This window comes from Psammomys obesus, unplaced genomic scaffold (genome assembly GCF_907164565.1).
Source record: "Psammomys obesus unplaced genomic scaffold, mPsaObe1.curated_primary_1811, whole genome shotgun sequence".
In the NCBI taxonomy this organism is placed as follows: Eukaryota; Metazoa; Chordata; class Mammalia; order Rodentia; family Muridae; genus Psammomys; species Psammomys obesus.
The window spans coordinates 13286004-13310613 of NW_026587216.1; the positions used below are offsets into that span (position 1 = coordinate 13286004).

The following is a 24610-nucleotide window of genomic DNA, read 5'->3' on the forward strand; positions in this document are numbered from 1 at the left end:
TTTCCTAGGCTGCCTTTTGAGCTGGTAGAGGACAAACAGAAACTAATTGTTTAGGTCTGTTCCTTTTGGGGTAGTGTAACTATAGTTTTTTTTTTTTTTTTTCCCCCCCAGGCCTACCAGCTGTATCATTCCAGCTTGTTGGTGATACAGGGAAAAGCTCTCTGTGCAAGGTCGGGTTAACCAAAAACTATGTCTATGTTCTGCATACTCTGTGGCCTTGATACTCCTAGAAATTCCCCAACCATAAGCACAGCTGGCCCTAACTATGAACTCCGCTTGGGACCAATCAAATTAAAGGTCAGCTAGAACTGCTATATCTAATTAACAGAAATACCTGGAGTCAGAGGTGACTACTCTCTTCTCCTGCACTGCTGCACAGCCCCCATGTGAACTAATTGCTTTTATAAACTAACTCTGAGAAACACTCAGTGTCCCAGTTTGGCTCCTGAGTCCACTCTGTTTTCCTAACCAAGAATCGTCTTGGGTGAGGTCTGAGTGGTCTGTGCAGCCCCCTCTGGACCCTAACACCAATGTCTCCTGGCCTTGTGTAATGCCTCTGTTTTTACCTATATAACTATGTTGTTTCCTTGGTATATATAGCCTTATGTCACTGTCTTATTTTTTAGAGCTTCACAGGCATTTTGAATCAGAATTTACTTTGGAAGTGGATCTTCAGCTGGGCAGTGAGGGCTCATGCCTTTAACCCCAGCACTCAGGAGGCAAAAGTTGGTGGATCTCTGCTACTTCAAGGCCAGCCTGGTATACAGAATGAGTCCCAGGACAGCCAGGGCTACACAGAGAAACCCTGTCTCAAAAAGCAAAACAAAGAACAAACAAACCAGAAAAAAGTGGACCTTCAAAAAGAATAGAAAACATAAATACATCTGTGTTAAGAGGCCATTCTGTTTTCTTCCAGGATTTATACCTTACTTTTCTGTAACTGGTATAAATTGATTGTAAAAGTTGAACTTTCTACAAGCAGATGGACTGATTTGGTAGAACGAGTACTTGAGAGGTCGCCAGCTGTGACAGATCACTAGAAATGGCTTAAATTCTGGGCCTCAGCAGTTCCCTGGCTTGCAGAAGGGGATGGTATCGTTGCATTATTTTGGTGTAGAGCAAAGAGTAGGCAGAATGCTTCTAAGATACAAAATTACATGTAAATGTGAATATTTCATTTATTTGAAAACTGTTTTCCCCATGACGGCCACGTAATAGTAGAAACACGTGGAAACAGCTATGTGAATAGCCTCTTGGAAAACGTGAATAGATTTTTCTGAATCATCCAAACTGGAAACATGAAGATCCACAAAGAGCAAGGGTAAAGGGGCTTCCGAGTTTTTCTCAAAGGTTCCTGATGAACTCATTTTGCATACATACATATAGAGAGAATGTTTTCTTGTTTGTTTTTCACATCTGCTGTTGTGTAGGAAACTTTCTTTTTGAAACAAGAAAGTAACAAAGTGAAAAGGATGTGATCACTTTCTTCAGTGTATTGCTGGCCGGGCCAGGACGCCGCCTGCGGTCGCATCGCCACCTGCAGGACATCGCAGGACCCGCAGCGTCGACAGCATCTCAGGCTGGAAGGACAGACTTCGAGTCTCTCTTGCCCAGCTCGCCCGTGGTGGGACAAACGACCGTCACCTGGGCAAAGGCCCCTGGTGCCTGCGAGGCGGGGCGGGGCTCCCACGGTGAGTGGGACCTCACCCGGTGGGAGACCTCGCCCCCTCGAGGTGGGCGGAGCCGCTGGAAGAGGCGGGGCTCCGCTGTGAGGCCCGACCTCTGGGGGCGTGACCAAGTGAGGAGCTGCGCGTGTGGGCGTGACCCCGCCCTGCGACGCCCTGAAGTGGGTGGGGTTACAGCTAGAAACTGCTCGCTTAACTGGCTCCTCTTGCCGGAACTTCCTGTGTTCCGAGCGTGTGGATGGCGTCGCCGGGAACCTGAGCCGCCGCGTGAGCTTGCAAAGGTGGTGAGAAGGTAATGAGGTCCTCAGAGCGCCGGGGTTAAAAGCTGGGGGCCCAGACAGGGCACGATGGGTTTTCCGGCCGCGGCGACTCCGAGGCCTCGGTTCTGCTGACTTCTCCGCAGGCTGCCTAGCCCTCGTGGGCCCCTGCCCGAAACCCTGCGGCCACCAACCCCTTGCACATTCTTTGTGTTTTAACTGTGTCTTCATCACAGCTTTCAAGCTTTTTTCAGTTAGACTGTTGATCTCGGGCCTGTGTTTCCAGCTTAGTAAGCGTCTCTCTTGTCATTCGAGTCTGTAACCCTTATCTGTGTATACATGTTGATGTTAATATTTGTGCACATAAAATACCTTGCTTACGTGTGTGTACTTAAATACTTACCGATTCTTTATTCAACTTTAGTAACTGAGATGAGAGGTTAGATGGGGGTTGGATTTTAAATAACATAAGTTGAATAGCTTTGTTTTTTCTCCAGTAATCGTGTATTTTTTTACTATTCATTATATTTTTAAACAGAAGTACTGTTAGGCTTCAAGAGTTTACATATATAGTATATGCATATTAAGGCTATATTGGTGGAAGTTTTAGCCAAGCTGTAAAATCTGAGCAAAAGAAAGAGAAGAAACGACAGATACTAGGCTAGAGTCAAGAGTACCAAAGATATGACAGACCAAGGCACAGTGCTCCGTATGTTAGGAAAACCATTGATGTTAATAAACTTCAGGACACTTTATCATATCATAAAAGATTGCCACTGTGTGCAGCTGGCTTGTGCAAAAAAAGCCAGATAAGTATCATAGTCTTTGGGCCTCAGTTACAGCAGAAAAGCAGCCAAAAACATGTAGTGGAATGAAGCTAGTTATGCTTCAGTAAATACTTATGATCTAATTAAACAGAAGTAGAAAGTGCAGCAGTAGGCAATATATTTTTTTTCCATGAGAAGCGGTAGGACATACGAACCCTGGTCTAACTTGTATAGTTTTTGCATGCTACTTTGCATCACGTTTTAAATCAGTAAGCGGGGTGTAGTAGTATCTACCACAAAGGGTTGTGGTGAGAAATAACTTTGTAAAACCACAGAAAACCTTAGTTCAGTGACTGTATGTACAGCAAAAGCTCAGTAAGTAAACTATTGATATGAAAAATTGTTTCTGCCATGAATTCTTCAACAGGTTTAACACAAGCTTTTAAGGAAGAAGTTAGAGGCTTAAGTCTGTATTTAGCTACAGTGGGGTGGGGAAGCTTTCAGGCTAAAAATCATTTGTACAGAAATGTAAGGGAAATTGTTAAACGGAATATGAGGGAAGTAGGAAGTAAAAGATTAAGGAATGTTTTTGACAGGCAGTACTAAAGAAAAGAAATAGAGTAAAAAATGAGGAGAAAATAACAAGTATATAGTATACCTAATATACAGTACCAGGTAACAGTGTATGAACTGCGGAGTTGTCCCTTTCTATTATAAGATGCTGCAGACAAAGAGTTGTTGGTTTGTGTGTGTTGATACCAAGACTTGGTGTTAGGGATGGAGAAAAGATTGATATGTGTTCCTCATTCACACAGCAAAATGTCTAAGAGTGTAAGACATGGGATTTATGTAACAACTTTTAAAATAATCAGAACAGAACTAAGATCAACTTTAAAAATTTAAATTGAGTAGCTGGGTGGTGGTGGCACATGTCTTTAATCCTAGCACTTGAGAGTCTGATGTCTGTGAGTTCTGAGACCATACTGGTCTACTAAGTGAGTTCCAGGAGCGCCAGAGAAATCCTGCCTAGAAAAACCAAAACAAACAAATAAATAGAAACAAATTAAACTGATTTTTGGTTAAAAAAATAAGCGGTTTAACTGAACCCACTTCTTTTCTAGACAATGGCCAAGAACAAATTGAAAGGGCAGAAGTCCAGGAATGTATTTCACATAGCCAACCAAAAAACCTTCAAGGTTAAAAACAAGGCAAAACCAGTTACTACTAATCTTAAGAAGGTGAGTACTTAAGTATTGTGATTTTATTGTTTATAGGTAAAATGTAGTGAAAGTGCTGAACAATGAGGTTTTGTTACTTAAACCAGAATTTTTTAGCCTTTCTTACTAGGAGAGATTATTTTTAAATTGTAAGATAAAGAACATCCCTTTTAAAATACAAGTTTAAGAGGTGGTAAGGACAAACAATCCCCCCTCCCAAGTACACAAATATGAGGCCCCATACAGCAGCCTACTAGCTGTATGAGACCATAGAAATACTTTTAAGACATTATAAAGGACGTTTCTCAGTAGTTTACTCTGAATTATATCAAGATTCCACTAGTAAAGATGTACAGTCAGCTAGCAGCTTGGTAGCTAGTATTTTGGAACCTAGAAGCCTATAAAATGAAAATTTGGTTGAAATAGAAAGTTTGTTTCCTTCATTCTTCAGAATAGGTGCTGGAAAGATGGCTTAGCATTAAGAGCATTTACTGCTTTTGCACAGGACCAAGGTTATGAGCCATGGGGGCCTCACACTTGACTACCACTCCAACTGTGTGGGCTCCGATACCCTTTTATGGCCCCTGTGGCACCCTGCATGTATATGGTGCACATAACTTTATGCAGGTATGCACACATACAGGTAAAAGTCATCTTTGTTTCTTCTCATGATTAAGTGTATTTTATATATTCCTAGAATGTTTCCTACCTTAAAAAGTGAGCCAACTCTCAAGGATGTAATCTTTGTCATAACAGTCCATTAAAAACTGACTTTTGCCGGGGCAGTGGATCACACACACCTAGTAATACTAGCACTTGGGAGGCAGAGGTAGGCAGAGATATCTGTTGAGTTTGAGGTCTGGTCTACAAGGTCAGCCAGGGCTGTTAACACAAAGAAATCCTGTCTCAAAAACCAAAACCAAAGTAACCTAAACCAAAAAACTTGACTTTTGTATCTTTTCAAGAACTGGCATACACTTTCTAAAGCAGATTTGTGATTTTGTAATTATAAAGGTAGTAAAGCTTGAAAAACTGAAAGTCTGGAGTTTCCCACAGGGTTGCCGATATAATTGCAAAGACCTAAATGAAAAGGCGCTAATACTACAGAGCTGGGAAATCCTGGGTGCAGCATCTTCTAAGACTATTCCTCACCCCCAAATGAAGAAAGAGTATTTATATAAGGAAGATTACTTTTTTGAGCTATGAGGTACTACAACTTTTACATAAGCAGATATTATCAGAGAAAGGATATATCTAAGTAGGTATAGATATACTCTAGTTGGAATTAGTATCAAGGAATTAGAAAGTGCCTTTGTTACAATTGGTGTAAATGAGGGATTGAAATTTGTGATAATGAATTAAATGAAACTAGCTAGCCAGTTGAGTTTAATCAGCATAAATCTTGACTCAGAATGGGTCACCTGTGTTTAGTCAGGTTATCACGCAAATTCTGTCAAGGGATTGGGGGAGAAAGAAAAGTGATTGGATATTAGTGTGGAATACACACTAGTGAAGGAAATAAGGAGAGCTGATGATTGGAAAGTTTTTGAGTGAATTTCTATGACTAGAACAAGTGAACTGTAAGTTGAAGGTATTTCATAGGAGCAGGGGGTAGAGGTCGATTGTGAAAAATATCCCGCAGATCAGGACTTTTTGACAAAGATGCCATCTGTTAGACTGGCTTTGTTGAACTCACTGAACAGTGACTCTACATGGAGTGGTCAAACTCAATATTTTGAGTTCTTTGACAAAGCAGCAAATAACTGGTGTTTCTGGGTAACAATAATCAGGGAGGAGTATTGGTGTTTTCATGAAGACTGTAGTACAAAGGAGCCTAGAGCTTTTAAGGAGAAACAGTATTTGATGCACCGTCTCTTCTCTTAGAGTCAAGATTGGGGTATCCATTGAGAGAAGGTGGTCCAGAAAAGGGCTCAAAGAATTTACTATTCTTATTTTATATAAATAAGAGTTAAGCACCATAGTCAGGACTTGTCACAGTAAAAAAAAAATATTTCCCTTAATGTGTATCATTTACCACTTCTGCGTAGGCTTGCAGAGGCCAGAAAAGGGTATCAGATCTCTACAGATGAAGTTAGTAGTAGTTGTGGGCTGCATGAGGTGGTGCTGAAAACTTGGTCCCAAGCCTTCTTTCCAGTCCCAGATCACATATTTTGATCAGCTTATGTCAATAAAATCTTAAGTATGAGGTAAATCCATTTAATTATTATAAGCCTACTTTATCACTAAATTTCCCAATAAGACAACAGTAGTTTTAGCATGAATTATTAGTTTGGTAGAGTCAAGAGTTTATAGACTTTTCTTTTTAGAAAACTTTTTTCTTTTTTTAAATGTGTGTCTGTGCTGCATGTATGACATATACAGGAGACGGGTGTCATAGGTCAGAGGATCAAACTCAGGCGGTCCAGTTTGCATAGCAAATACCTTTAACTGCCAAGACATCTAGGCAGCCCAGTACTTAATTTTTTTATGCTTAACAAGATTAAAACATGAGAACATTTTACCTTTAATAGTTATGAAATTTGGATGACTTTTTTTTTTTACAGATAAACATTATAAATGATGAAAAAGTCAATAGAATGAACAGAGCTTTTGTAAATATACAGAAAGAACTTGCAAACTTTTCAAAAAGCCTTTCTCTTACATATGTGCAGAAAGAGCTGGTAAGTAGAACTTTGCTTTCATGACTGGTACTGGAGGCCTTGCTGGCAATAAGGAGATGCACCCTCTATGGAATCTCAGACATGTAAAAGCCTATTATTTATTGATTATTTCACAGAAGTAGTTTTTTGGGTGAAACAAGTTCCTCATACCAGATCCCCTAATGAATGTGTTTTGAAGGAAATCTTCACACCCCTGCAACTTTAGTCCTTATTGCATAATGTTTGCATTACCAGGTGTGCCAGAGCCATCTTTTGAAAAAAGTCACGCAAAGGCTATAAAAAAGCTCCCTCAGAAAACCTACTGTATAAATGATAGAAAACAATCACCATTTTTCACAAGTATTTCTTCAAGGTCTAAGTACTTCTGTTAAAGAAGTACTTATTCTTTCTGATGTTTACTCTAGATAGAATAATTCTACTAGAATTCCACTGCAGTAATCTATACTTGGCATTTTGTATATATAGCACATTCAGTCAGTAATATAGATTTTAATATATTCAGGTCTAAATATAGAATGCATTATATTTCTAAAGATAACAGGTAAATTAGAGGAATTAAACTAGATAAAAGTTTATATTCAAGGAAGTTTGGTTTGCTGCTACTTAGGTTGTTTATAACATCTTTCCTTTTGATTTCTCAGAAGCACCATGAAAATGAACCAGCTAATGTTGACGAAGCAACACGACTAATGGCTCAGTTGTAATAAAGTGACAGTGTATCATATTCCCCCAAAGATCAATAAATTGAGTATTTCATACTTTATTTTTTAAATCTTGTTAATGTACAAGCATTGGCACATTTTAAAAACAAACTACATAAACAGATCTTTCCTATACTCTAGGAAAGTTTGGAATGTCAGAAGTCAACAAACTGATAGACTTAAAGTGCTAAAACAGAAGGCACTTCACAAAATCTGTTCACTCAACAGTGACATCCTTCACTTTATATGTGGCAGTGAATGTCTTTTTGAAGGACACATGAAAACAACATCGTGGCAGTAAAAAACGTAAGACAAGTAAGTGATCTGGGCAACATTAACTTTCAGGAGAGGGGCTACAGAAGAATCCAGTTTTGAAAGAAACAGAGTATAGTCATCGGAGGGCATGCTGGTACACAGTTTATCATTGCCCCAGAAGCAGTCAGAGCCTTTCAAGTTTTGTGAAGTCAAAAATAAAATGTTAGGGAAGAACACTCCAGAATCGGTGAACTAAAAAGGAGTTACGTTCATAATTTTAAATACATAGGTTATGAAGAATTCTAAAATGTTTACAGTTAGAGGTAGATAACAGTCCCAGGTTTCCATGGAATCTAATAATTTAGTATCTGAACATCAAACAGATCACAAACTCCTTCATTATCATCTAAATTAAAGTTGTAGTCATCTGCTGGGGTAGGAGAGAGCCGTAAGAGAGGAAACACTGCAAAGGAAAAACAGAATCATTGTCACAGTTGGTTTCTACATATGGATTATGATTTCTCACAAATTCTGAATCCCAAAACTCACACAAAAGCCCAGAAAAAAAATATTAATTAGCATATTATAGACAATTTATTTTTAATAATTATTTCATAAGACACCCTGGCTAGTGTTAGTAATAGCTCAGTGATTCAGGTGGGCAGCTTGAAATTGCCTGTGGTGGGAGTACATATAAAACTGTACTGATTGTGACATGCTACTCAATTACTCCTGGGCCAGTGTGCTAATAGTTTTCAATAAAATTGCTAAGTATTCCTTATGTTACTTTCCCTCAAGATGCAAGTAAATCTAAATTCTAAAAGATGTCTGTATCTTACTATAGTATTGAGTTACATGGCATTTAAACTCTAGGATAGTGATGTATATCAGCAGTAAAATTTTTAGCTACTTACCATCAGAAGACATCAGTTCATCAATGATGTCTCCGCTAATAGATCCTGTTGGAAATAGAAATTTGATAGGGTAATTATGTTTCAGTATTCATAGTCACATCACTAGTTTGATGGGTAGAAGAGAGCTAAAAGTACTAGAACATTGTGAAAGACAATTTTCATGACTACCTACTTTCTTGGCATTAACTTTAAACTTCCAAACTGATGATACAGAGGCAAAGCCTCCCCACTCTCCTAAAACTGAGTCTGCCACAAGTATGAGATAATTCAGATCATTCAACACTTCATTTCTCCTGATTGTTATCTCTGTATTCTCCTTATCTTATACATCCAAATTCACTTTGCCTAAACAATATTTCTCATATCTGCTTATTACTTCTCTTTCCTATCCCGTTAGTACCCCATTCTAGCCTTAATGTTCCCTCAGCTGCAGTGAATACAAACATTAGTCTTTAGTCTGATGCTTCTAAAGTGTTCTCTTCTGCTTGTCACAGCACACTGTTTCCAAGTTCCCCTACCCTCATGGTCACCACTGTATGCTCTAGCTTCTACTTTCCCACGTACAGATCTTAGCTGGTTTATTAGCTAGCATTTTCACCTGATACCAAAATGTCTAATGTGGCCCCAAGACATTTCTTTATACCAAATGATACACACAAAGTACTCAATTCTCTAATTTTTTGTTTGCCTGTTTTTAATCCTGTGGAAGTCAAAGTACCAACTGGATTTAAGCTAAAGCATATACAGTTTGTTTACCTTATATGTCCCAATTAAATTGAAATAAATCGGTACTTTCTTAAAGACAATACTTTATCTTGAGCATCTCTGTAGCTATAGCATAAAAATACTTGCAGAAAGAAGTGAGACATATAAGCACCACAAACTTAACCCATGTCTTTAGGCTTTTCACTGCTACTGACTGTGAAATCTCAGAGTGGAAGCAATGGGGTATACCCACTCTAACAAATAAAACAGATTATGATATTTGTATTTGCTCAGACATGCACACACATGCAAATAAACACAAGTGTGTCTAGTAATATAGAAACAGAAGGATGTGCTGTAGAATCATTCTTATATGTATTCTGGTGGCAGGCATATAGACTATTGAAGATATTAAATTTAAACATGAGGTGGGATTATTTTGCCTCAGATATTAGAACTGACAAATTCAGAACAGCTCTGATCCATTTTATATAATACTCATTTTAACCAGAAATTTCTACACCAAAGGCTTTCTACCAACCTGAAGGGATTCCTGTAGCTGGTGTCTGCTGGAAACTCAGGCTTCTTTCAGAAGCATGCTGCTCAGGCAGGTTCTGAGCAGCCGTGGTGGATTTCTCTGGAGTCATTGATGTTGACTGGGAGGAAGGCTGTGTGAGGTCATCAGGTGGGGGGACAGGAAAAACCACTGGCTTGGAAGAACTGGACTCTTTATTTATAAGCAGCACATGGATAGGTCCTGAGTGACTCTTTAAATTTATCTGGTATTTCTTTTGTCCATTCTGACCCTTTGAAGTAATTGGGTATAAACAAATGAGCGTTACCACTGCTGGCTAACTTGAAACAGGCAGTTATTAAGATCTAACAACTAAAATCACATGACAAAATCATTTGGTGGCAACACAGGAAAAACGACTTAAGTAGAATGGAACTACCAAGGTCTGTAAGGCACTTGCCCCTAAAAGGTAATCTTTGTTCAAATGAGGATTATAAAAATAGGAAGTTTTAGAATTCTAAACAGTCTGTCTGGACCTTTTTTCCTTCCCTTCCACTTCTTTCCTGGCCCTCACTTTCATATTTACTTGATAGAGTTTCACTATGTTGTCCAGGTTGGCTTCAAACCTCTGTCTCTCACATGCTGGGTGACTACTACACAGGCACATCACCATCCACTTCACTGTAATGTTACCTGGTGGTACTCGGTAATGTTCTGTAGTCTCCACATGCATGGACTCCAGTCTTTGGAGTAAGCTACCACAACTGTGGTAATCTCAACTTCCTGTATGAATTTACAAATTTTACAAACCAATTTCCACCCATCAAGCCAAAGACTACTGACTTGATTTCCTACATAGATTAAAGAAAAAAAAAAAAATCTTCTTTTCAAAAAGATGATTTACTTCTTTATCACAAACGAAAACTTTTCTACCCATCAAGCCAAAGACTACTGACTTGATTTCCTATATAGATTTAAAAAAATATTTTTAAAAAGGTATTTAACTTCTTGAAGTTTAAAAATATAAATTCCTAAATCCTAAAAGAATAGGGGAGAAGGGAAGTACAGATTCATTCAGCCACTTTTACCAAAGTATTGAAGATGTCCAAATCCAGGTATCAATGCTTTCAGCTAAATCTTAATAGCAATTATTAAAAGGTGTTCATACTCTATTCTTGTTTGGCTCAAGAAAATACATCTGTCTCTCTTAAGACAGTAGTTCTACTTTTTTCACTTGTATAACAGCTATGCTACATACCATTTCTGGAATAGGTACTTCCAGCTGTGTACCAGAAGGTGCCTGAATGGCCAACAGTGTATCACCTGGCAAAATAAATAAATACTTAACAACTGTAGGAATGCTGTAGATCATAACAGATGTGGTAAGAATGGGAGATCTGGAATCAGAGGTGTGGATTTAGTCCCAGGCTACCAAATATAGTAGTGCATGTTTTAAATCTCAACATTTTTGGCAGGTGAAGGCAGAGAAATTAAGAATTTCAAGTTAGACTTTGCTAAACAGTGCGTTCTAGGCCAGCACAGGTTACCTGAGAATTTATCTCCAGACTACAACTGCAAAAAGAGAGGACAGAGGAGGAGGTGTAGCTCGACTGGTAGAGTGCCAGCCTACTAAGAAGGCCTGGGCTCTATTCCCAACACCACAAGTGCAAAGGGGAAGAGACAGAAGGGATCAGAAGGTCATCCTGGGCTACCCCATGAGTTTGAGGCCAACCTGAGACCTGAGACCCTGTCTTAAAACCAAAAACCAAAACCTAGGGCAGATGACATCAGCTTCAATAAAATGAAGGTCATAACAACATGTCTTGGACATTAAATGAGGACATATGCTTTTAGGTCACAAAAGAGTCACAGTCTCAGCTGCTAGTCTCACTGAAAAATTTTGCTCCTTTTACTTGGTGTTCTGTAAAATCTGAAACTGTACAACCTTTTTATTTTCCTATTAATACTGTTTACTTAAAGCAGTCAAACCATTTAAACAAGAGGACACTAGAGACTAGGTATGATATGTTAACATGTTACCCTTAAGTAAATTTATTTTTGAAGCCATATTTTACAACAGAGCTTTTATTGCAACTTCAGATTAATAAAGCTCTCCCCAAATTTCATAAGAATTATACTGGTAATGTAGGAAAAGACCATATACATTTCCAGCAGTTTTTATGTTTGCATTCAAAAGATAAGTTGACAAATTGATTACTCTGTGGGCAATACGTATGCTGTCCTTTTAGTAAACATGCATGATGTAAATGTGTACAAAGTTTTATTTTACAATTTCTCCTTCACTTTAGTTAATACGTCACATTGTCACTGCAAGCAGTAAACATGAGGTGCAGAAGATGGAACAGGATTAGGAATAAGATTTCTTGTTTCACCTGAGACTAGTACCTGCTGTACAGTTTAATGAAACAATGCTGTGTTTAAAGTTCCTATGGTCCAGTTTAAATCTTGTTACTGACTCTGTGACCTTGAAAAGGCTACTGAATCCTAATGATTTAATTTCCTCTTCCCTTGGCTCCTCTGCCCTCCCACACATGAAGAAAAAGCTGTGAAAAAGGTTACTGCTATGGAACACATCACTGCAGAGAAAGATAAAATAGTTCTAACTCCTGAAAATACTGACAGCCTAAATGTATGGGGAACTGTGAGACTCTACAGTCAACAGATTCTTCAAAGGAAGAATGTAGCCAGGTGGTAGTGGCCCATGTCTTCAATCCTAGCTGTGAATCTGAGTTAGAGGCCAGCCTGGTCTACACAGAAAAACCCTGTCTCCAAAACTTAAGTAAATACGGATAAAAAGAATGTAAGAAAAGGCTGACAGTGCTTACCATTAAAGCAAGTGCAGATGTCTTCGTGTGTTACATAGGAAAACGTACTGTCGTAAGAGTTAAGGAACATTTACATCAAGCTCTACACACGTAATAAACAGAAAGGCCAAACTGAAATCCAGTAAATGAAGGTGCTGCAACATGGTCAAACAAAAAGTATAATTCTTTAAAATGACAAAGGTCTGCAGGCAGAATTTATACATTTTGCTTAATAAGTAGCCACCCTGATTTCTGATATCTGAGGACTCTGGGGTATAATGTAAAATGGTACATACAGTACAGAGCTGTGTACAGAGACTGGGGAGAGAAGAAAGTCACTGTGGTGGAGAACAGCTTATCTCTTATGAGTTGAATGAGTTGAGGCTTTGGAAAACCAAATATATTACACTCATAGCTCCTAGAGACAAAAGTATCACAGGAAATAAAACAGTGTTGTTAGAAGGCAAGAGAAAACCTTCGTTAAGGTCTTCATATAAAAAGCTAAGTGGGGAAGAAGAAACACTTCAGAATTGGTTAGTTTGAATAATCTTGACCAACTCTTTCCTATAGGATCCCAGGTTGCCTGGCCCTTGGATGAGGAAGACTCATTCTAGGTCTTGCCTCCTGGGTGTGTGGGCCAGATGGAAGTGGATGTGGTCCAGGACTGAATAATCTACTACAATTCTGCTCCTGGCTGAGCCCTTGCCATTTCTAAGAATTGGTTAAGTTATAGTATAGAAACTTGGGCATGGCTGAAATCATGTAAAACTATAAAGCAGGGCAACAAATTCTAGATCACTTAAGTGGTTTCTGAATCTTCAGGTTCCACAGAACACACCTTGAAAATCCCCACTGTTCTCACAGGATTATGGAACTCTGACCTCCACATAAATAACAAGTAAGATGGCATGAGGAATGCACTGTATACATCATTCAAATATTTCGGTGAGTTAGGAAAAATAAACTGCAAAGTTTCCATCAAAGTATAGGTAAACACACACAAAATAAATCTCCAAGGTCTCTGAACATAGACAGTGATGTGTAAGGAACACATAGACCATTTATCACTAATATCCCCTTATGTAAGAGAAAGCATTCTTGGGCTAATATTAGGCAGAAGCATCATGAATTACAAATGTATGATACTCCTTTAAACTCAAATTAATTTTTCAAAACTGAAAGCTGCAGAGTTTTTATACTGCCCCAGAAGTGGACATAATTATTTAAAGAACTTTATATACTTAGCAAATACTATCATGTCAGTTGGTGCACTGAAAGTGCACAACATTACAACACAAGAATGTTAAAATACTATACTCCTTAAAATGATAGTATTTTAAAAATAGTGTAAATCGTTAGAAAATTATAAAATGCTATTTTCATTTGTAAAACTTAACTGCATAAGCACCAGATAACTAACCTAAGGAAAACTGAATATATATATATACATATGTGTATATATATATTCTACAGAACACACCTGCAGCTATGATATAACTTACTCAGAAGGATATCTGTTATTAATGGAGTCTTCCATCACATTTTTGATGCTTTGCTGTAGCCACAACTTCTGCTGGTCGAGTTCTTTTTCCTTCAATTCTAGATCTTCAATTTCAGCTTTAAGAAATCTTAATCTATCTATAACTTCTTTAGTATTACAGCCAGCACCTACACCCCTTTAAAGGCATGAAAATAAATACCCACATGATCAGACACCCATTTAATATCATCTAATTTTTCTAGTAATAAAACTGACTTATAGATTAATCGAAATGAGTTTACACTCTTCGGAAATCTGGTACCTTCACATAGACATGCATGCAGGCAAAATACCAAATGCACATAAAGAAATAAGTCAAACCAGAGCTAAGTAGCTAAATTTAACATTCTCCTAATACACAATGAAGTGCTGGCAAAGTTAGCCATAAACTTCTGGTATTAAGGCAGAATTCTAACAAAAAATAAGGCCAAAACAAGTATTCTCAGAACAGAGAATATCTGACATAAGCAAGCAACCAAGTCATAGTAATACATGCAACAGTGGAGAGAGCAAGGAAACATCCAACACAATGACAGGCATATCCAAAGAGCTCTGTCCTGAGGCAGCGAGGTCTGGTGTGATTAAAGGACTAAAACTGAACATTTGGGAGAAAAAAAAAAAAAGTCTGAAGTTTGATTTCTATCAAATACATTTTTTTTGCATAAAGTTTATGACTTACTTCCACTGGATACTGTTCTTAGATTTTTTTTCAATTAGATCAATTCCTTCTAAGACATTGGTGATATCATAAATTCTTCGCTTTTGCCTCACAGCCAAAGTATCTGCAGCCTGTTTAGGACAAAAAGAACAAAGAAAGTATAGTCTATGTTTATATTTTAAAGTCAAAGAGTATTGTCTGTCAAGGTAACACCAGGAGAATCTAATCCAAAATCCAATACACTCATTGTCTTGAGAGTAAGTAGATATATTTGAAGCATTCCCCAGTCTTTGCAATACCAAAGAAATTACTCCACTTAAACTAGCAGATGTTGGAGAGAAGAAAAGAAGTCAAAACATAGGCCCACAAAAACACAACAACAACAACAACAAAAAAAAAACCACAGTAGTAACTGCCACTTTATGTACTAAGTAGAGGAAAACCTACGAATTGTCAATTTTTTCAGAAGAATCTCATCAAAAGACAGCCTTACTCTTATGTACCTGGGCCTTTTGGAAATTAAGGAATAAGGGGAGTCAGAAATATACAAATAATAAACCTACTTAATATTAGTATGCATTCTAAAAGTTCATAATAAAGCATGGATGAATTACTCCATCCCAACATCATTAAATCAATTAAAAAAAATCTGTAACACAGTGGTCATTCTAGAAGTGATTTCAAAAAGCATGGTGGTTCCTTTCCTAGAAGTCTAGAGAAGGTAAGAAACTGGTAGCATACAGAAACAATGGAAGTCAGGAATTTATCCTTGAAGATTACTGAACATGAAGAATATAGGCCATGGAGGAGAGGCCAAAGACATAAGGGAAGCACAGGCTGAGATCAATTTGACTGTCTTCAGGAACAGGTGGAATCTGTAAGTTCCATCTAACATGGGAACAAAGTGTGTGAAAAATGAAGAGCAACTTGACACTAACACAGTAGAGCATGCATGCATGAATAGTGGAATCCAAAGGAAGGAAGTGTAAGAAAAAGTTTGAACCTGTCATGCACTGTAGTGAGACAAGTCTCAGAGAAGTTCACTGATCACCTTGGACAGAAGTTTTTGGCAGGGGAGGGAGAATCTCATGGAGAAATTTTAAGAACAGAAGGAAAGCCAGCATAGACAATGTCTTTTAAGTGTCCTGCTGCAAAGAGGAACAGAGACAGGAGGCCATAACTGTAGGAGTCCTGTGGTCTCCAGGAAGGCTATCTTTTCCTTTGAAGACAGGTGCTATTTCAACCTACGTGTATGCTGACAAGGATAATCTGGCAAACATAAAAAGGTAATTAATAACACAGAAAGGAGGAAGAAAGGCATATTAGTAACTGAAGTCCAGCACTGGGCTAGGTGCAAATACAGTTACATTAGTAGAGCAGATGTTTCCTTCCTAATACCCTTGATTTTTCTCATCAGCTTTGGGGTAGAGGGACAGGAGGAGAGAAGTGAAATACTGACATAAAATAGTAGACAGTACAGAGGAGTGCTACTGTCCTTCAAAGTTAGTGGTTCTGGTTGTTTGAATAAGTTTGTGTGAATGTGGTTTGTGTGAATGCTTGGCCCGTAGGGAGTGACACTATTAAGAGGTGTGACCTTGTTTGAGGAAGTATGTCACTGTGGGGGTAGATTTTGAAGTCTCAGATATATGCTTGCTCTCTTTCCATATATATATATCTATATCTCTCTATATATATACAGATATAGATATATATATATATGTCATATAAGTCTACATAAGTCTTAGTTAGTCTTCTTGTGGCTGCCTTTGGATCAAGATATAGAACTCTTGACACCTCTAGCACCATGTCTGCCAGCACACTGCCATGCTTCCTGCCATGATTATAATGGACTAAATCTCTGAAACTGTAAGCCAGCCCCAATTAAATGTTTTCTTTTATAAGAGTTGTTGTGGTCATAGTTACGGCAATGGACACCGTAACTAAGACAGTGATCATGAATTTAAAGGAAGACTCAATGTATTAGTTACTTTTCTGATGTGGTGATAAAGCATCATGACCAAAGCAGCTTAAGGAAACAAGAGTATTTGTATTTTTGGCTTATACAAAAGGACACAAGTACATCATGGCAGGGAGGCATGGCAGCAAGCAGGCTCGTTGGCCAGAACAGAAAGCTGAGAGCTCACATCTTCAAATACTAGCATAAAGCAGAGAGCACAAACAGGAATTGGCAGAAGGCCTTCCTCTCATACTACCTGAAGGCCTTCCTCTCATACTACTTCCTGCGACAAGGTCACTTCCTCTAAGCTTCCCAAACAGTGCCACCAAATGGGCCCCCAGTGTTCAAGTATTTGAGTCTATGGGGGGGGGGGGCATTGTCATTCAAACTACTACATGAAACACACTATTTTTTTTTTCTAGCCCTCAAACTGCTCAGGTATACCAAGGAAGTGGGCAGGGATCACAATGACCACCCTTATCCCAAGCCTTTTCTACTGTGTTCTATACAGATGCTAGTGAACAGAGCATCAAGTTTACTTTTAAAAGATTACATTTTTCTATAGTAGGACCTGATAGCCAATAAAAGGAACTATAAAGAATGCCATAAAAGTTGCATCTAACTATCACACAACTCAGTTTATAGTAAAAATAAGCAAGCTCTAAGACAATGCTCTGGAAGAAAACTTATCTTCTATCTAAATAGTAGATGTTTTTAAGATTATGCCTCACAAATGGGAAGCAAACAATGTCTACAGACATAACAATATTCAAGTTTGGGACGGTGTTACCAGGTAGGCAGACCAAATAAACCATAAACTAGGACCAATAAGGCAGGGTCTAAGTGCCACAATGGTTGTATTCAATGAGGTGACACCTAAAAACAAGTTCAAACAACTTCCTGTACTTCAGATTCTCTACCTGCAAAGGAGTTTATTTATTCTCTTCCCTGACAACAGTTAACAGATACACAGTCAATAGCCTAGTGAATGAGATTTATAAATTTACATTAAGCCAGGAGCCAGAATCCAAAATCAAAGTAGTGTAACAGCAATCCTGTATAAAACCAAAGAAGTTCCACCTAAAAACGAGGCTGAGGAGGGCTGGAATAATAGAGTACTTGCTGCTCCTCTGGAGTACCCAAGTTCAATTCCCAGCACCCATGTGGAGCAGCTCACAATGCCCTCTTCTGACCTCCACAAGCACTTATATAGACAGCACAGAGACCCACACAAACACATAGACATATAAATAAGAAAGGAAAAAGAAATGTCAAAGTATTAAGGGTCTCAAGTAATACACCAAGATGAGCCAGAAAATATTTTAATGACAATAAAACTGGAATGCTTCAAATGTGAAACATGGCATTTTATGTTCATCCATTTTTCTTAAGGTAATTACCTAATTTCAAACTCCACTCATTATAATTAATGTATATATATATATATATATATATATATATTTTTTTTTTTTCATTTTAACCTATAGCAATAGGGTAACTATGTGACAAGACTCTACAGATGTTATCTGTTGGAAAACCTGACCCCTAGGCTCATCTTCAGTAACCTAGCAACAGCGGCATGCTATCATCTGCCAAAATGCAACACATTTCCACTGTGAACACGAGCTGCAGATTCTCTCTCTGTGCATGGCGCTATACCCCCTTATAAAAAGCAAGTGGTTTCTCTTCCTGCTCTTTCCCCTTACCCTTGCTCAGAGGCAGCCTCTGCATACCATCCTCTCTCAATAAACTTCTTGAATGAGATCTGCTGCAAGGTGTTATCTCTTTGCAGCACACCTTGGCTCCAACCTGCCAAGATACTTCTGTCAATAAATTATAACATTACCTAATGTAACGCTAACAATAACTCTGCAAGTAGATGTTCTCATTTTATAGAGAAGCCAAGAATGCTAAATAATGACAGAATTTGACATTAATCCTTATTCATGAAACAGACTTGTGACAAAAAGTTTTATGCAATTTTAAAGACTTTAAATAATTTGTACATATGAATTCAGTTATATACTTGTACTGAATAGGGAATTTAAATACAACCTGCCTTTAGGTTCCATAAATAGTACATAAAAGTGGCAAAGCAGCAGAAATTAATTTCCACGAATATCCTTATTGAAAAAAACATACATATTTAAGTCTATGCCTACGCAGACAATATATCATAGAATGGTGTTTTAAATATTAAGCAATGGGAGAAAATGCTTAGCTGTTAGGAAGAGCACTTGTTGCTCTCCAGAGGATCTGAGTTCAGTTCCTAGCACCCACATGGAGGTTCATAAAGATGGTGACTCAGTTCCAAGGGACCTTCTGACTTCCATGGGCACTGAATGCAGATGGTGCACACAGATACATGAGGTAAAACAACAGTACAAATAAATTAAATAGATCTTTAAAAAGAAATAAATTGAGTAAATCTTTAAAAAGAGTAATCCAAAAACTACAGTGACAGCACTTGCCAAATATGCACAAATCCCTAGGTTCAATCCCTAGAATAAAAAAGTGAGGAGAGGGAGAGAAGGTCACTTCTATTAGAGATGTTAAGATGTTATAACTGGTGCTGAAACATGAGTACTTTAGGTGAGGGCAAAGGAGAAAAAGTACTTTTGGGAAAGGCCAATATGTTTTTCACAGGTCTATAAGGGCCATAAACGAACAAGGAAGTGAAATATCAAATAATTGCTGTCTCTAAGGGCATACAGCTCACTCTTGAATCAGCACCATTTATTGACACAGTAAATGTTTCAATTTGTATCAATGCTCAGCCTGTTGGTATAATGTTCTTTTGGAATGTATACAATTTACCCTTGTTCATTCAAATGCTGATTTCTATATCCCAGTATCTGGTTTCAATCAGGACACTGCATTGTGATGCTTATTCTAAGCACCACCTGTCTCAAGTTTGTGTAAACATGCCACTATTTGTTCTCTACATTGTCAATTAAAAGAACCAACCACAATGCTGGGCAATGGAGAGGATAGGGTAGGACATCCTGGTCTAGAGAGCAGAGGAGAAGGAAGTGAATGGGAAGAGGAGAGGTCTTGGAACCACGTGGAGAGATGGACCAGACCGTAGATATGACTAAAAGCAAGTATAATGGGTATAATCTGAATGATAGGAAACTATGCAGGTTTGGAGGTTATGGAGTAATCATTGCCCAGCATTGTGCTCTAGGTTAATTAAAGAAATCCCAGTCTTTGTGTGGTGATTTGGGTATACAGCTAGTTTAGGAATAACTGCTGCCTAACTAAAAGATATATCAATAATAAATATTATAACCATCAATATCTGTCCCAAAGAAACTGTACCTAAACATATCCTTTTTATTGGCTACTGACTGCTACTGTACTTTATGCTAAAATATACAAGCTTTAACTATTTTCTGATACTATTACTAATAAACTGTATAAGCTTTGAAAAATAAAGTTCATTTCTTATTGCTTATATAAGTCAGCAAAAAATAATCAAAGGAAGAGAAAAAAGATATTTTATAGTATCTATTTAACTGGGAAAATCACAGTAATGATCTCAAATTTAAAAATTGAAATCTCTAGAGATTGTTTGCCTACATCCACAAATGTATAATTTGAAAAGCCTTTTTTTAATATAATTCTTATTTTGGCTCACATACAAAGAAAAGGGTTTCACTGTGACATCTGTCATTATATTTAATCTGTTCTTATTTGACACCCCCTTACCCTCTTATTTGACACGGCTCTCCTTCATTTCCCATCTCTTCCTCTATTGCTCTGTGCTCACATGGTCTTTTCAATATGTGAAATGCCCTGCTGTCTGTGTATCCTAATTTGCTGTCATAGGGACACTGACCAGATGTAATGAGGGCACATCCTCATTGTGTCATTTAACTCAGGCTTCCTTTTAAGGACCTGCCTTCAAATGTACTTTCATTTTAACAAATGGGTATGGGGGAGCACTAAGTACATAGATATTGGGGAGAACAACTCAGCCTAAAACTCCATTAATCAACTTTCATTCTATACTGCCATATCTTCTGGCACTCTCCTGCTTTGTCTCTTAAGAATCTGAGTACTTATTTGAATACTTCTGTTGGTATAATGTTCTTCTGAAATGTATACACTGTACCCTTGTTCATTCAAATGCTGATTCCCCCCACCCACCCACCGACCCCAATTCTCTGGTTTCAATCCGGATATTGCATTGTGATACTTATTCTAAGCATCCTGTCTCAACTTTGTGTAAACAGGCCAAAATAAAGCAACCAGCCACAAGGTTGAGCAATGGAAGGAGCCAGAGGGCAGGAAATGAGTGGGAGAAAGGGTGAGGCAGAGAGAGAGAGGAGAGCAGAAAGGGAGAGAGATCTTGCAACAGCTTGGAGAGAATGAACCAGACCTAATATATCACTAAAAGCAAGTATAATGTGGGAAATCTAAATATTAGTAAACTATGAGGGCTTGGAGGTTTACAATGGAACAACTATTGCTCAGCATTGTGTTCTAGGTTAATTAAATAAATACCAGTGTCTGTGTGGTGATTTGGGTATACAGCTGTTTAGGATTAATAGCAGCTTTACCAGAAGATATATCAATAGTAAATATTAATCACCACTTACAACATACTTCAAATAAGAATGACACAGTAGGGGTGGAGGTGGATCAGGAGTTAACAGCACTGGCTGTTCTTCCAGAAGACCTAGGTTCAACTCCCAGTACCCAAATGGTGGCTCTCAACCATCCATAACTCCAATTCCAGGGGATCTGATGTGCTCTTGTGGCCTCTGCAGGTTCCACACTCATATGTAGTGCAGACATGCATGCAGGCAAAACACTCATAAACTTAAAAAAAAAATCTACAGCATTCGTCTATTTATTCACTATAAACTCATCTCTGCTGTATATGCCAGAATTTTTTTCTAAAGCAGAATAGTCCTTCCTGGTACCTGGCATACCCCACTTGATGACACATTGAAAGACATCTAAATTGCCCATCTTTTGACTATTTGAATAACAATGACATAAGCATAGATTCTACAAACAGAATCTATTTGTACAAAGTTCCAGTTCCCACTTTCAGTTCTGCATGGACATACTCAGGAGTGGGGCTATCCTGAGAATCCTAAAGCAAGCACTGAAGTCTTGCTGTGCTCCAAATATGCCTCCTTATGCCAACTACCTCAAAAAACTAAAATTATCTACTAAAAGCCTGAGGTTCAAATATGCTTCCTCTAGGGTGTGTATCAGGTCATTTGTTATGTATGTGTCTGAGTCTGGAAGAGATATACACCGATGTTACTCAGGTAATTTGTCACCTAAATATTCATAATACACAACATACATAACCCAGACAGTGCTTGCAAAGTTCAAGATGGCATTAACATGGCAAATAAGATATAGAAACTACAGTTATAAAGTGAGTTGTCAGAGTATCACATACATACACACACATTCTCTTTAACACATCAGTTAAGCTACAGAAAAATAAAAACTAGTTTAATATGTTTCTAGAAAATCTGCCATCAGTGCCTTCCTCTTCAGACAGACGCCCATTACCTACCAAGTTACTCTAAAGTAAATTTATGCATTTCTCGTTACAAAAATGAATCCATAATGTACAGAGACATATGAAAATTTAGGTGTATTTATTTTTGAGGACCAGTAAAAGGCAGTAGCAAAGAAAATAACAGTCTAGCTTCAAATCTAATTGGCAGACCTAACCACGAACTTTCCCAAGTGTATCAGATCCATATTCTGGTGGGAATATTAGGCTTACAATCTACATTCGTAAATATTTTATGGCCACTCAGGGTATTTGATGAGAAAATTAATATATTTTTATGTCTGTGATTTTCACAAAAATTAAAGATTCTCTTATTAATTAAAAAACCTGTACCAATAAAACCTGCAAAATCTGTATCAATAGCTTATACAGACAAATGTTCCTTCCTTAGAATTAGAATAAGAAAAACTCAGTGCATATTCAAAAATGTCCAGTTAGAGGAAATTTATTATCATTAGTGTAGGACCATCTTCAAATGTATTATTAGTGCTGAAATGACATTTCACAATGACGTACTATGGGAAACATCACTAGGAATGCTTCAGCATAAGTTGTTTTCATACATAAGATTTTATATATACTTACATACTTGAAAAGTATGCATAAATAAAATGTTTTTCTGCCAAGAAAGAGAATGGCACACTGGTCTCTCTGTAAGTCATTAAACACTTACTACTACAGAAATCTTTGACCCTTTAGGACAGATCCTGGTAACCAAAGCAAGACTCATGAATATCTACCTTCTGCTATTGATGCCTGAACCTGCTGCCATACATGTGAAGGAAGCCAGATAATAAAATCTAGAAGAGCAGACATAGTTCATCCTCTTCTGAACATGTTTCAACACAAAATATCAAACTCCACTTTTACCCGGAAAGCCCTGAAATTCTGGTATTTTCTTTTTATACTGACAGTCACCCACTACAGGTGAATCTAACTTTGAACAGCAGATTTCAATGGGTGTTTTGTAACACCAGGGGTTTCTCTGCTAAGCTTATTACTGCCAGTGAAATTAGAAACCACAACATTTGAATACTATAGATGCCCACTGAATTACTTTTAAGGAGGGAAAGAAGAGACTGGGGGAGAGAGGTAAGAGAATACAAGGGATTTTCCAAAGTGGAAAAAAAGTCCCAAGAATTAACTTCCAAATAAGAACGGCCATCCAATGGCATCTATATCCAGGAAAAAGGGTACAATCTAAGTGCCAACACGCCAGTGCCTCTCCCTGGACCACAAACAGGACACTGCAGCAGAATTCTAGAAGGCAGGCAGGCATCTCCAGCTCAGACACTTTGCATGGCTTTGAGGATGATGTCAGCCTCACGACAGAAAGGTAGCAAGGTATTCAGTCCCTAGGAGCTTTGAGTTTTCCCAGTACAGCCAGTTATAGTTAGGAGTCGGAGAGCAGATCCTCTGTGACTGCAGACTCCTTAGCAATTTTGTTTGTTTTTAAGGTAGTGGCTCTTTCTTAAACTCCCTGTACTAGCTGAATTGTAATTGGCATACTCTTCTTTTACCCCCTACGATGTGGAATCCTTCCAAGTTTTGCCAGGAACGGTTAAATCACTGTATGGCTGAACAGCATTTGATGCACGTTGTTGTTTAAAAACAAAACAAAAAATCCGAACTGTGGCAAAGAACGAAGCAAACATTATTATAAAACCAGATAAAGTTTTCCAAGGAATTCCACCCCTTCGTCTGAAAGTCGATAAACAAGCCCTCTCCGTGTGACGGCAAATACGATTCCAAATTAAGTCAACAAATCCAATGTAACTTCCTAACCAGCGATGAAGAATTTTCCCTTCTAAAAAGTTTGCCCACAGCGGGAGGTGTGGGAAATTTTCTCCTCACTTCCTCCTTTCACTCGGAAGAACTAGCAGGAAAGTTCTTCAAACAGAAAGAAAGTTAAGGCATCAGTTGCCAACAGCAAACAACCCCGCGTGAGGCCAGAGCCAAGCGCGGATTCCCGGGCGCTCGGGCCTCGGCCGCCGGGACCTCTTTGTGGCCGAAGCCGCGCGGTGGCCCGCGGTGGGAACCCTGCATCCCTCCCGCCCCTCCGCGCTCCTGGAGCCTCTCCCGTCCGGTGGCTGCCCGCTCCCGCGCCCGGCGGGGACGCTGGCCGCAGCTCCCTCAGGGCCTCGCCCCGCCGCCCCGTCCACGGCCCCGGCTCACCGCCTTGAGGTCCAGGACGCCGTCCTGCGCCTCCTGCAGCAACGACACGAACTTGGTGGTGAGCAGCCCCAGGCTCTTCTCGTGCCGGCTGCTACCTGCAGCCGCGAGCGCCGCGGGCGGCTGCGAGGATGGCGCCCCAGGCGGCGGCGGCGGAGGCTGGGCCTGGGCCTGCGGCGTGGGCTGGGCAGAGCTCGCGGGCTCCGCCGCCGCC

At 38.8% G+C, this 24610-nt stretch overlaps 2 protein-coding genes across 3 annotated transcripts in view; one reads left to right on the forward strand and one right to left on the reverse strand.

Annotated features, from left to right (window-relative positions):
• The first annotated feature begins 1858 nt into the window (after window positions 1-1858).
• Window positions 1859-7370, forward strand: Rbis (ribosomal biogenesis factor). Of its 2 annotated transcripts, none has more exons than XM_055603525.1 (4): window positions 1859-1977; window positions 3831-3947; window positions 6491-6607; window positions 7249-7370. In XM_055603525.1, the coding sequence occupies exons 2-4, from the start codon at window positions 3834-3836 to the stop codon at window positions 7309-7311; spliced, it is 294 nt and encodes a 97-aa protein (XP_055459500.1). In that variant the 5' UTR covers window positions 1859-1977; window positions 3831-3833; the 3' UTR covers window positions 7312-7370. The 2 variants fall into 2 exon arrangements, with proteins under 2 accessions (XP_055459500.1, XP_055459502.1); XM_055603527.1 differs by lacking the exon at window positions 7249-7370 and adding an exon at window positions 4983-5133 and having other exon boundaries at window positions 6491-6560.
• Window positions 7352-24610, reverse strand: part of E2f5 (E2F transcription factor 5) — a 17877-nt gene continuing 618 nt past the window's right edge. The window contains exons 2-9 of the mRNA XM_055603565.1: window positions 24400-24610; window positions 14741-14850; window positions 14036-14197; window positions 12543-12586; window positions 10955-11019; window positions 9724-9988; window positions 8478-8522; window positions 7352-8026 (exon numbers count right to left, since the gene is read on the reverse strand). Coding sequence (XP_055459540.1) covers window positions 7917-8026; window positions 8478-8522; window positions 9724-9988; window positions 10955-11019; window positions 12543-12586; window positions 14036-14197; window positions 14741-14850; window positions 24400-24610 — 1012 coding nt within the window. The 3' untranslated portion in view covers window positions 7352-7916. The remainder of the gene's footprint in view (window positions 8027-8477; window positions 8523-9723; window positions 9989-10954; window positions 11020-12542; window positions 12587-14035; window positions 14198-14740; window positions 14851-24399) is intronic.